This window comes from Prosopis cineraria, unplaced genomic scaffold (assembly GCF_029017545.1).
Source record: "Prosopis cineraria cultivar Desert tree isolate PC_DT_omini unplaced genomic scaffold, ASM2901754v1 PC11, whole genome shotgun sequence".
Lineage (NCBI taxonomy): Eukaryota > Viridiplantae > Streptophyta > Magnoliopsida > Fabales > Fabaceae > Prosopis > Prosopis cineraria.
The window spans coordinates 6,794,910-6,807,233 of NW_026555342.1; the positions used below are offsets into that span (position 1 = coordinate 6,794,910).

General features: G+C 35.5%; 1 protein-coding gene across 4 annotated transcripts; it reads left to right on the forward strand.

Annotated features, from left to right (window-relative positions):
* The first annotated feature begins 446 nt into the window (after nucleotides 1-446).
* LOC129285625 (protein ROOT HAIR DEFECTIVE 3 homolog 2) lies at nucleotides 447-10,597 on the forward strand. Of its 4 annotated transcripts, XM_054921373.1 has the most exons (23): nucleotides 447-624; nucleotides 754-910; nucleotides 1,776-1,842; nucleotides 1,989-2,091; nucleotides 3,028-3,098; nucleotides 3,693-3,756; nucleotides 3,836-3,901; nucleotides 3,987-4,034; nucleotides 4,123-4,185; nucleotides 4,316-4,372; nucleotides 4,599-4,757; nucleotides 4,832-4,900; nucleotides 4,982-5,073; nucleotides 5,513-5,591; nucleotides 6,348-6,513; nucleotides 7,011-7,135; nucleotides 7,249-7,511; nucleotides 8,042-8,138; nucleotides 8,249-8,419; nucleotides 8,500-8,604; nucleotides 9,548-9,642; nucleotides 9,765-9,861; nucleotides 10,097-10,597. In XM_054921373.1, exons 2-23 carry the CDS (start codon nucleotides 760-762, stop codon nucleotides 10,388-10,390), a joined length of 2,502 nt encoding a protein of 833 aa, XP_054777348.1. In that variant the 5' UTR covers nucleotides 447-624; nucleotides 754-759; the 3' UTR covers nucleotides 10,391-10,597. The 4 variants fall into 4 exon arrangements, with proteins under 4 accessions (XP_054777348.1, XP_054777347.1, XP_054777349.1 ...); XM_054921372.1 differs by having other exon boundaries at nucleotides 447-910; XM_054921375.1 differs by lacking the exon at nucleotides 447-624 and having other exon boundaries at nucleotides 811-910; nucleotides 1,819-1,842.
* Nucleotides 10,598-12,324: the final 1,727 nt, after the last annotated feature.

Below are 12,324 nucleotides of genomic sequence, written 5' to 3' on the forward strand. Positions count from 1 at the left end.
TGAAATAAGGGGTTTAAAGTTACAATATAATTCCTCTGTTAAAAAATATAACGTATTTTTAATTAAATTTTATTTTTTAATAAAGTAGTTATTTATTTTTAAATTAAATTTATCTTTACATATTTATCTTTATTTAATAAAGTATCTCACTCTAAAATAAATATAAAATAATTTATTTAATAGAGTTACTTTTGAAAAAAAAAAGATAATGATTATATTTTGAAAGATTAATTTTTTTTTTACATTTTTAATATCAAACTTCTAAAACAATATCTTATATTTTTTAATAAAAAGAGTAAAAATTATCATGAAAAATTGGATTTCATGGTACCAAACAAATAAAAATATTGGTTTCGCTTTTATCTTCACTTTCATTTCTTCCATCCCAATTCCTAGCTACCAAACAAGCCGTTAAAGAACAGCTTAAACGAGTTCTCAAGTTCCAAACTAGGCATCGATTCGAGTTCCGAGTTCCCACCCACTTCTTCAGAGAGAAGACATATCACGACTCGTGTCTCTCTCTCTCTCTCTCTCTAGTCTCTCCTCGTGCGTCCAGTTCCTTCTCCTTACTGTCTATAAGAATCTCCCAGGGCGAAGAAATTTCCACCCCACATCTTAATATAGGTGACTCATGTAGCTGAACTAGCCTAAGATAGAGTGATCAACCCTTTCTTTCTGCTCTGATTCTTCCTAATTACTTGGTTCCTCACTGTTTTTAATTCGCCGAAGTCGATTTTCACTTGCTGCGAACAGTGAACCATGGGGAGGGAAGATAGTTGCGCTACCCAACTCATTGACGGCGACGGCGTGTTCAATGTTGCTGGGTTGGACGCTTTCATGAAGAAAGCGAAGGTCGCCGACTGTGGCCTTTCCTATGCGGTAGTCGCTATTATGGGTCCCCAGAGTAGTGGTAAGTGGCTAAGTGCATGGATACGGGTTTGTCAACTTCGAAATCGAGTACTGGTCATTTAGATTTTGCTCAATAGAGTTAATTCTCCCTGGTGTTTTGAGTTGGATTCTTGAACCTTGGCGAGCTTGAATTAATGGCTTTAAGCTTATATGTTCTCTGTCTTTCTTCTACTTGTATCTGGAAAATTTTGGCCTGCTGTCGAACAATAGCTGCCACCGTTCTAGCTTGGGTACTGGCTTACTGTTCTGCACTATTTCAATCTCTTGAGAACCTAATCTATTGTTTTCCGGAATTGCGTTATGGAGATCCAGATAGAACCATCATGTCAAATCTACGAAGAACCCCTTACTCTGGCCGTTGGCTTGCTTTTAAATCTCTGTCTTACTTTACAGAGATGGGCCAGCTGTAGAACAGACATACGCTTTAAAGAGCTTTTTGGTTTAATACTTATTGTGTTCCTGATCATCTTCGGGCCCTTTTGTCCTTTTCTTTTCTTTTAATTTGGGTGGAGGTTTGTGGAAGGACCTGTTTCGTTGCTGGAGTCAAGAAATGTTCGTTGAAATTGGTGGTTCAACTGACAAACCATCACCGTATAAACCAAAGCTGTTTCGATAATTTGGGATGGTGTTGAATTTCATTGATGTCACTTGGCGGTGAAAGTAATATTGGTTCCGAAATTTTTTGATACCATGTATAACTAATTACAATCCATGGAATGTATGATGGATATTGAAACTGATATGAGAGGTGAAAGAAATGGAGATAATAACTCACCTATGCCACCCAGTTTATTAAGTTTGATTTCTCATATGTACATCAGTACATGTTAGATTTAATCTGTTACTTTTACTACTTTTCTGAACAGGAAAAAGCACCTTACTGAATCATCTTTTCCACACAAATTTCAGGGAGATGGATGCATACAGGGGAAGGTTGGTTTTTTTAGAGTATCAAGCAATGTTTTTTTGGAGCAATGGTGGAAAATTATGAGTTAAAAAAAGAAAACAGAACATGAATCTATATTGTATTGAAGTTTACAACCTTAAGACGGTAATAACAATGTATTGGGTCTTTACAGGTCTCAAACAACAAAGGGCATTTGGATAGCCAAGTGTGTCGGTATTGACCCATGTACGATTGCCATGGATTTAGAGGGTACTGATGGAAGGGAGAGGGGTGAGGTAAAAAATTTATGTAATGAAGTTCTTGCTTTTCATCTTCTTTTTTCCCTCTCCTTGAATAGTTTTTGTGTACATATCCTGTATACCAGCGCAACAATTTGGTGGTTAAGTCGGAATCTTCTGATCTTTTTTCTTGCCAAGAAAAATAACTGCCAGAATGTTGTCAAGTGACAAACGTACAAAGAATTAACATAATCAATATAATAAATGACTTGATGTTGCTCAAAGAATCAATCATGAAAGTTCTAAATGAAACTGAAAATAGTCGAATGATGGGTATATCTATCAAGTCATCCACTGCTACTCAATCATTCAACTTGTCATGAGATCTAGAGAATAATAGCAAATGCATAATTTTCATCTCCTAATCGAAATAAAAGAGATGGAGGACAGAGGTACATTGACTGACTAGTACATTGTATGTGCATACTTTCGGTGAGGAATAAAGAGAAGGCAGGGGTAGTATTGTATTTTAAATTTTGTTTAAAAAGAGAAGAAAAAAGGAAGGAAGAGGGAAGAGATTATGGAAAGGTGGATGGGATCACTGATTTAGAATTGTCGCATTCCCAGTGCATTTACTTATAGTCAAACGTTTGAAGATGGAATAATGATGGCTTAGACATAGGAAGGTATCGTGTGTCCCACTCCTATTGATTTAATTTTTCAAACCAATATTTATGCCCACTCATACACGTGCTTCTAGGGAGTGGAGATTTATCATATAATGTCTTCACTTCTTTATAATATTTGTTGGAATTTGGAATTGTATGCTATTAGTCCCCTTTAAGTGCAGGCCCTAGCTGCTTTACTACAAACATGTTTATGTGTTTGTACACACAGTCATGGCACACATTTTTTCTGCTTGGCTGGTCCTGCTTTTTGTTGTGTGAGTGAGGCAGAACTTACGTTCCCTTTTGTTTTAAATATAACTCTCAGGATGATACTGCTTTCGAGAAACAGAGTGCTCTTTTTGCTTTGGCAATTTCAGATGTCGTTCTCATAAACATGTAAGTTTCTTAGTCCATATGAAATGCTTTATATTTAATTCAATGGGGGCTGGACCCGAAGGTAAAGCTGGGCATTGGCTGTTGTTAGATAATCGTAAGGTTTATTTGCAAAACTATCCACACCCAACTTGTTTGTGCATAGTTCTTGAGAAATTAAATAGCTTCTGTAGTATTATGTTTGTATTGTGACAGATTGGTATGGTTGCTAGTGTCCTAACTTCTTGTTTCATGTCATGTCTGTTCCTAACTTCCTAGATCAACAATGTTGCTTATGATCCCTCTACTTGAAAGTTGAAACTTGTGATTAGTGGTATTGAATGTTAATGAGTAGAAGTTGGAATATTAAAGTAGTTTTGAGGATGAACAATGTGGGAGTAAAGGTTGTTTGGAAGTTTAACAATTACAATTACACAAGGACATGAAAATAGCAGACTTTTCATATCGCTTTTCATCTCCTTTTTCTGTTTATTCAAATCAATTATCAGATTTAACCAAAAGCTAAGAGTTTTGGTCCAGTGATTATTGGATGTTACAGAGGTTATACATGCTTAAATTTATTTCGGATGTTACTTGAAGACTTCATTTTATCCACAGGTGGTGTCATGATATTGGTCGAGAACAAGCAGCCAACAAACCTCTTCTGAAAACTGTCTTTCAGGTTGTTTACAGCCATATCACTTTCTATGGTTGATATTCATTACTTAAGTTTCACATTTTGGTCCTTTTATTATATATAGGTCATGATGCGTTTATTCAGTCCCCGCAAGACAACATTGCTTTTTGTTATACGTGACAAAACAAGGGTCTGCAACACAATTCTTCTTGAAAGTGTACCCTGTATGTTATTTTATGCCTACCATTTTACTGACTCACTTGTTATCTATGCAGACCCCATTGGAAAATCTGGAACCAATTTTAAGAGAAGATATCCAAAAGGTAACATTTTATTTCCTTCACATTTATGAGTTCTTTTTTTTTTCCCCTTTTCCTCAGAAGCGTTTCATGAGCAATACAAAATCCTCAGATATGGGATACAGTTCGGAAGCCTGAAGCACATAAAAATACTCCTCTTAGTGAGTTTTTTAATGTAAGATGATATCTATCTCCCTATTCTTTGTGTCTCTGTTGTGGCTCATTTTATTTCCCAAAACAAAGCTAAAGCTTATGATCAGATATAATTGTTAATGGTTTTTTTCCCCTCCCTCCTTATCATAAAGGTGGAGGTTACTGCTTTATCGAGCTATGAAGACAAGGAGGAGAAATTTAAAGGGGAGGTACCCTCTCATGGAACTAGTGCATCAATTTTAATTATACGTTTAGGCCTGGCGTCTCCTTATTCTGCATCTTCCATGTCAATGTCAGACCTTGCCATGGGTTTTTCTTGCTGATAATTTCCTGGCTATAGATATCTCTAATAACAAAATTTTAGATATTCTGTATTCAATTTTTTTATTGTACTTTTCTTCATCTTGGCTATTGTGTATTATACTCTTCATAAAGGTTGCTCAATTAAGGCAGCGGTTCTACCACTCTATATCTCCTGGAGGTCTTGCTGGTGATCGGCGTAATGTTGTGCCTGCTTCAGGATTTTCTTTTAGTGCACAGCAGATATGGAAAATTATCAGAGAGAACAAGGATCTTGATCTTCCAGCTCACAAGGTTCCTATATAATCTTATTGTTGGGATGGGTAAAAAGTTTGGTGTTCTTTAAACTTTGCTAATTCATTTCACAGGTAATGGTTGCCACTGTTCGTTGCGAAGAGATTGCAAATGAAAAGCTTAGTCAGTTGCTCTCTGATGAGGTGCCCTTTCTATATCTCACTATGCCTAGGTGAATAAGTTATATTTGGAATTAAGTCATTGACAAATTGGATTTTACTCAGGGTTGGTTGGAATTGGAAGAAGCGGTTCAATTAGGTCCAGTGCAAGGTTTTGGAAAAAAGCTGAGCTCAATTATAGATGCCTACCTTTCTCAGTAAGCTCCAGTTGCTTGTAAATTGTAGTATTTTAATCTATAGTATGATTTGTCAGACATTTAAATAACCTGCTATGTAATTTGAGTTCGTTTAACTTGTTTTCATCCATTAGTAATAAATAAAACTGAGAAGCAATATGGACTATACAGGAGGTTTACATACCTCCATTGTATGACAAGGAGTGACTAGGGCCTTTGCAGTTGGTCAGAAGAACTTAGATTTGAATTTGCTCCTCTAATAAGTATTTAACCTTGCAGATTGACTGATGGTTCTTTGTTCTTTTTGTCCTTTGAAGTTGAGTTGTATGTAATCTTCACTGTGACAATATTTGTTGGTGGTGGCATAGTTATATATTTTTCTGAGATTACTTGTTGTTCTAAGGTTTTGATTTTTGCTTCATTTATATAGTTGCATGTAATAATGCCATATTTTTGCCAGATATGATATGGAGGCAATCTACTTTGATGAAGGTGTGAGAAATGCAAAACGTAAACAATTGGAGTCGAAGGCATTGGATGTAAGGCTGCATGTTCTTACAAAATCATAATATGGCTTTATTGCTATTTTATTTGGGCTGAATATTGATGCAATAGTAAAGGGCGTTAAACATCAACTCAAACGTCTTTGGTAATCCCAAGTCAAGTCAACTGGCAAATGTTATTTTGATTCTATGAAAAGTGTACACAACGTTCCAATAGTTTTGTTGTTTGAGTGACTTTTTGTTGGTACCTTCATCCTTTTATGTTTTGACACAATGAGCCTCAGTTGAAACTCTTATAGTTGGTTTATTGAGTCTGCTTTTGTTTTGAGGAATTTTATATGATCATTAGTTCAAATCCTTTGGGTTAAAAGATTTATGCATAATTAAAATGTGTAAGCCTGGCTTTCGATCTCCCTCCTTCTCTTTGCACATATCATTGATTCTTTTACCTGTTTCTTCTTCAAGGTAAACCCTTGGCCTTGTAGAGTCATGTTTTTGGGCCAGACCTCATTAAGCTTAGTTACCTTCCAAAAACTAATTCTATCTTGATTGAATATTCTATAGAACTCATCAAGCTATAAATTGATGAGGGGTTTTCTAAGACTTGAATCAATTGCCATTTGAGTGACAATGTCATGATGCAATGTTGAGCTCTCAATCATCCTGAAATCACTTGGAATGCTTTGACTGCATGCATGTATCTTTCATCAGTTGAGAAAATGATTCCTTTCATTATTTTATTTTATATATCTTTGAGGTCAACGTGCTTCCTTTTTGTGTAAAACTTTTCAGTATGTGTTCCCTGCTTATACAACAATGCTGGGGCATCTACGTGCTAAGGCTCTTGAAAATTTCAAGACCAAATTGGAGCAGTCACTAAAGAATGGAGAAGGATATGCTGCATCTGTTCGTTTTGGGATCCAGTCCAGCATGCTAGAGTTCGACCGAGGGTCTGCTGGTAATGCTAGACAGGATTTTCCTTCTTAGTAGATACATTTCCCCTGTATTTGTCTATGGATATGTTTCTGATGAGTTAAACATTTGGGTGTCTGTGCTTGCTTGCTTCTCTACTTATCCTTCTGCCCGTAATTCATACCTTTGCTAGTTTAATTTTGCATGGAATGGCTACTATTGTGGGGTTTAGATCTGATTTTGTATGGGTATACGTGTTCCCAAGCCCCTGGTTACCCTGTATGGAGACCAAATAGTCAGAATCTATCAAGCATGAATGATATTACTTTCACTCATCAGGTCCAATGAATTTAAATGGGGGTTTTCATGGTCAAAGGATGAGAAAACCGTAGAAAAATTTCTGGGAATTCAGTTTCATATGTCATATTGATGGAAAAATATCTGTTCTATATGTGTGATATATGTATTATATGGTATTAAACAAAAAAAAAAAGAAGATCTTTGTTTACATTTTTTGAAAATTAATATGTCACTTCTTTTCAGATGCCACTGTACAGCTGGCTAATTGGGATGCTTCAAAAGTGCGCGATAAGCTTCATCGTGACATGGATACCCATGCTGTGTCTGTGCAAAGTGCAAAAATATCAGAGATCATGACTATTTCTGAGGTAATGACTATTGCTGTTACTAAAATGGAAATTAATTGTTTGTGCCCAGTGATGTTTAATTGGTGCCTGTAATATTAACTTGTCAACCACTAAAAGATATGTATCTCTTTCAGAAACAACTAGCTAAAGCCTTGGCTGAGCCTGTGGAGTCCCTCTTGGAAGCAGGTGGAAAAGACACCTGGTTTTCAATTAGAAAACTTTTGAAACGTGAGACTGAAGCTGCTATATCAGAATTTTTAGCTGCCATCGATGGCTTTGAATTGGATAAAAAATCAATTGATCAAATGGAACAGAACTTGAGGGATTATGCAAGAAAAGTGGTGGAGAATAAAGCAAGAGAAGAAGCTGGAAAGATTTTGATTCGCATGAAAGATAGGTAACAATATCTCAGAAATAGCAGCCCTGCCTAGTTCATTGGAATGGGTTTTATTAAATCTTCAGTGATTCTTAGGTTTTTCTTGTAAAAGCTACTGTTTTTGAATGATTATTGAGGTGTTGAATTTAGCAAGGACTAAATTGAGTCATGATTCAATGTTGTGTTATAACCATCCAATGTCTTTGATTAAAATGGAGGGTTGGATTTTTCAAGCAGAAGTTGTCTTCTTCTTCTATGGGACATGGCTGCTCTAGCATTTAAATTTTAGTACGTGCTGCTCGTTTATTTTCCAGAGGTTTTCTTTGTTAGACATGCAGAAGGAATTGTATTTTTAATGTGTGTTATTGTCCACTCTGCTCTCTGTTTCTGCTAACTTTGTTTATGAATGTGGCTTTCCCTGTCTCGATGCAATTTTCTTCTGTCATTTATGATGTTTCTTATAATCAAAGCATTTAAATGGGACTATTTTGGATCATTCCTCCCCCCTGCTTTTTAGTTTGAGGCTAACTGCTTTGGGCTACTATCTTCAGGTTCTCTACAGTTTTCAGCCATGACAATGACTCCCTCCCGAGGGTTTGGACAGGGAAGGAAGATATTAGAGCTATTACAAAAGATGCCCGTTCTGCGGTAATGGAGATTGTTATTAAATGATAATTTCACTGGTCTGCTTTCACCTGGGAATTTTTTGAATTTGTTGGTTTAAAACTGAATAAGTATCTTCTCATGTCATGTATCAGTCCCTCAAACTTTTATCAGATATAGCTGCCATACGGTTGGATGAGAAGCCAGATCGGATAGAAAATGTGCTTCATTCATCTCTCTTGGATGGAACTGTTGCTGTCACATCCTCACAAAATGAAACTAGAGAAGCTTCTGCAGACCCACTGGCAGCTAGCTCATGGGAGGAGGTAGTATATGGTGCATATGGGTAGTTTTCCTTGATATTATTAACTCAAAATTATTAAATGTGAATTTGTTTCAAATATAGGTTTCCCCAAGGGATACACTTGTTACTCCAGTGCAGTGCAAGTCTTTGTGGAGACAGTTCCAGGCAGAAACTGAGTATACAGTCACCCAAGCTATTGCAGCACAGGTAAATCGCTAGATTGTACTCTTCTGTCCACATTATTTTTTCTTTTTCTTCTTTTTTTTTTTTAATGGAATCCTGTCTACGATGCCAGAAAAGATGACTTTCCCAAGAATTTCTGAAAAGTTCAGTTTATTAGTTGCTGACGTATAATTGTTTTAAAATTATGATCTATGTTGATTACATGCAATGCGAGTTTTTTGGGGTTGTGAGCTTCAATCTGTGTAGGTGAACTTTAGGCATGCATATCCCTGCACGTTTACTTTGGCCAGACACAAGAAGTATCCAAGAAATTTGGGCTGAATTTTCATATACTAAATTCGATTCTTATCCATTTCAAGTCTGGGATTGTGGTTCAGAATTCTGATTTCTGCTATTTGCTGCCAACAAGTACGCTTGGAAGATCCATTTAAAATGCTATGATTTTTGTTTTTTGTTTTTTTTAAAATCCTGAATGCATTGAACAAGGCTTACACCTAAACCACAAATAGTGTATGGATCTAGCTCAAATACCTGGCCACTCCTGTTTGGGCTTGGGGAGATTTCTCAAAGGCCTTCTTATCAGAAGTGAAATCAAAGTTACCAGGCAAATAGGAATGAGTAGCAGTCACATATTTTGATCATGCTATCTCTATCTCGGGGCTTTCATTCTTCTGCTCCAAGTTGCTGTTTTTGCCTGGTTTCTTTATACTCCAGTGGGTCCATTTCCATCGTGAACTCAGTTTGTGTGTATCTTGAATAATTTTCATGGCTTTCTAGAGTTGTATCCATGTTGTTTGCTTGTATATATTGAGCTTTGGTATCCTTTTTCCTTTTGTTTCTTCTAAATTGCAGCTTATTAGAAAATATTTGTCACCATTAATTTCTTTCTTTACCTAGATAGTAGGAATCCAGGCACACTAACCAATATTTTATTCATTTTGTTTAACTTTCTTGCCTGTGAGTTCAGGAGGCCTACAAGCAAAGTAACAATTGGCTACCACCACCATGGGCTATACTGGCGATGATTGTGCTTGGGTTTAACGAATTTATGCTTCTTCTAAAGTAAATATCACTTTCTAAAATGTTTTTGGAGGTTATCTATCTTTAAGGTTAATGGTTTTTTTTTTTTTACCAGAATTTTTAAGGTTAATGATTATACTTGCTGACTTTTCTATTTTAAACAGAAATCCCTTCTACCTGATGGTAATTTTCGTCGCCTATTTTCTTGGAAAGGCCTTATGGGTACAAATGGACATTGCAGGAGAGTTTCGACATGGTGCTGTGAGTACCAGTGACCTCTGTTTTCAGTTGGATGCACCTTTTTTTTTATTTTTTTTTTCCTGCTGACTAGAAAGTGAATGACTTGCAAATTACTATCAGGCTCTTGCTAGCATTGTTTGATTCGGGTCACATCCTGTTCTCAGATAATTAGGGTCCATACTAATTCTCAAAATGGACCATATCTGTGCCTGGTGGAAGATGTTGAATTTTGTGTGACTTGTTTATTTTGTTGCAGCTGCCGGGATTGCTTTCTATTTCATCCAAGTTTCTTCCCACAGTCATGAACCTTCTGAAGCGTCTTGCTGAAGAAGCTCAGGGACGTGCACCATCTGGAGGAACAGAAACTCAAAATACTGCTGCTTCTCAGGCATTCAGAAATGAAACGCCAAAACCCAATCCAGTAACAAGCTCAATCCACCAGAGTTCGTCTTTATCAAGTGTTGGATCTTCTGATGGTGATAGTGAATATTCGAGCACAAACTTGACTCACAGGCGAAGGACTATCCCACAAGAAACCGAGCTTTCGTGAACATTTAATTCCATACCAGGTCACGAGGGCCTTTTCCTATGTTTCAGTTTTGTATTGTTTATTAGTTGAAAATTCATATCAACAGTTGGACCTTATAACGTGTAAATTTTCTGATGCTTACCATATGAAGGGAGAAACCCCATTTAGGTTTAATCCCTTCCATATTTATATATATTTAGCCTATAATAATAGAATAATATTATAAAACTGATCCTTGTTAAAGTTAAGTTCGAATTAGTACCTTATCATTTGCCGCAGATTTGAGGCCAGGTCGTCGTCGTCATCATCATCATCAATATTATTTTGACGTATCCAGGTCGTTATTTTGCTTCGTCTCATCTTTACTGCGTAGAAACTTGATCCTGGTCTCTGTGCCTTTTTTTTCCCCTCCCCTTCTATTTTTAATATGGCAATTAGTTTCCGAAGGTCATGGATCAGATTAATGTGAATCAAGTCAGGTCTCACTAAATCTTTCTCAGTGGTAATTTTTCATTATATAAAAAAGTGGTTGCATAATATTAGGTGGTGCTGGAGTTTTTGAACTTTTTCTGTCATGTTATAAAAATTATTGATATTACTTTTATATTTTTTATTTTTAAATCTTATATGTTGATTAAAAAAATCTTTCAAAGGCACAAAAAAGAGAGAGAGTGAGATTTAGATATTTAATTTTGTATTTTTAATATGCTGCCAGGCTGTAATGTTATTGGATAAGTGAATTTTAATGTATTAATGATATTAATAATTAAAATTTATTATAAAATAAAAAGCTATAAAAGATATAAATGTTTAATTCAATTGAAAACAAATACATTAAATATATAAAATATATATATTTTTTTAAATAATGAATTATAAATTTGATTTTTTTATAAAAAGATAAATTAATAGTTAAAAGAAAATAGTCAATTAGATTAAGTTTATGAAAATTATGAAGTTAACTAGCTTTATTAAGTTTTAAAATTATATTCTTAAGTATTTATTTAGATGTTACTATAGTTGAAAGAAAATAGTCAGTTAGATTGTATCGGTAAATTAATAATTTTAATTTATTTCAATTGATAAAAATGAACAATAAATAAATAAACTCTAAAATTAATTTGTAATATAAAATGATAAATGGAACTTGCCACTTTGGAGAAAAGAGAGAAATTGCCATAGCCGGAAAAGAGCAAACTGAGAAGCACGAGCGAAGAACAACCGAAGGGACAAGCTGGAGAGCAGTGCCGCCGAAGGTTATCTTACCATTTCCCGCTGGCAACCTTCTTCAGGCTGTTCCGTTTAAAGGTGTGGATCATGCCTGGTCTTATTCTTGCTGGTTAATCAGCTGTGCCCCTTTCGTTGTCTCGTTTGGTTTTCGACTTTGGTAACTTCCGCTGAGACGGCTTGGAAGTTGCGTTTTATTTCTAATGTGGGTTTAAGTTAAAGATATGTTTCAGTTCTGGGTCGCAAGGCTGTTATGGTTACATGATGAAGTCTAGTAAAATATGATTTTTCATTTATTTTAACGAAAACATGGTAAATGTCCTCTGCTATTACTGCGTTTACAGAACTCTTTTTAGAGAGTCGACCGTGTCTTCTCCTTATATATTTTTGTTTGGATGTTTAAAAATTTAGTTCATGTTCTTCTCTTTACGTTATGCTTCAGTATTGGAATTGTCTACTTCTCAAGTAATTTCGAATAATGGTTTTAAGAGGCATGGAACTATGTTAAATGCTAGATTTTTTGGGTCACTTCGTAGCACGCACCACCACCTCTTGAGTATCCTCTACTTACAAGTAATGGTATTAAGAAGAGGGAAACTTCTATGTAAGTTCATTTGATGTTAATAAATTATAAGTGCTTAGTTTCATGTGTTAAATTTGAGGTCTTCTCCATCTTCCCAGGATTCGTTGTTTCAATCAACGAAACTTCGGATAGGGACTGTCGATTT

Coding starts and splice junctions, on each gene's coding strand:
- LOC129285625 (XM_054921372.1), top strand. CDS start 760: ATGGGGAGGGAAGATAGTTGCGCTACCCAACTCATTGACGGCGACGGC. Junction 5,592..6,347: donor TGGAGTCGAAGGCATTGGAT/GTAAGGCTGCAT, acceptor AAAACTTTTCAG/TATGTGTTCCCTGCTTATAC. Junction 7,512..8,041: donor TTGATTCGCATGAAAGATAG/GTAACAATATCT, acceptor TACTATCTTCAG/GTTCTCTACAGTTTTCAGCC.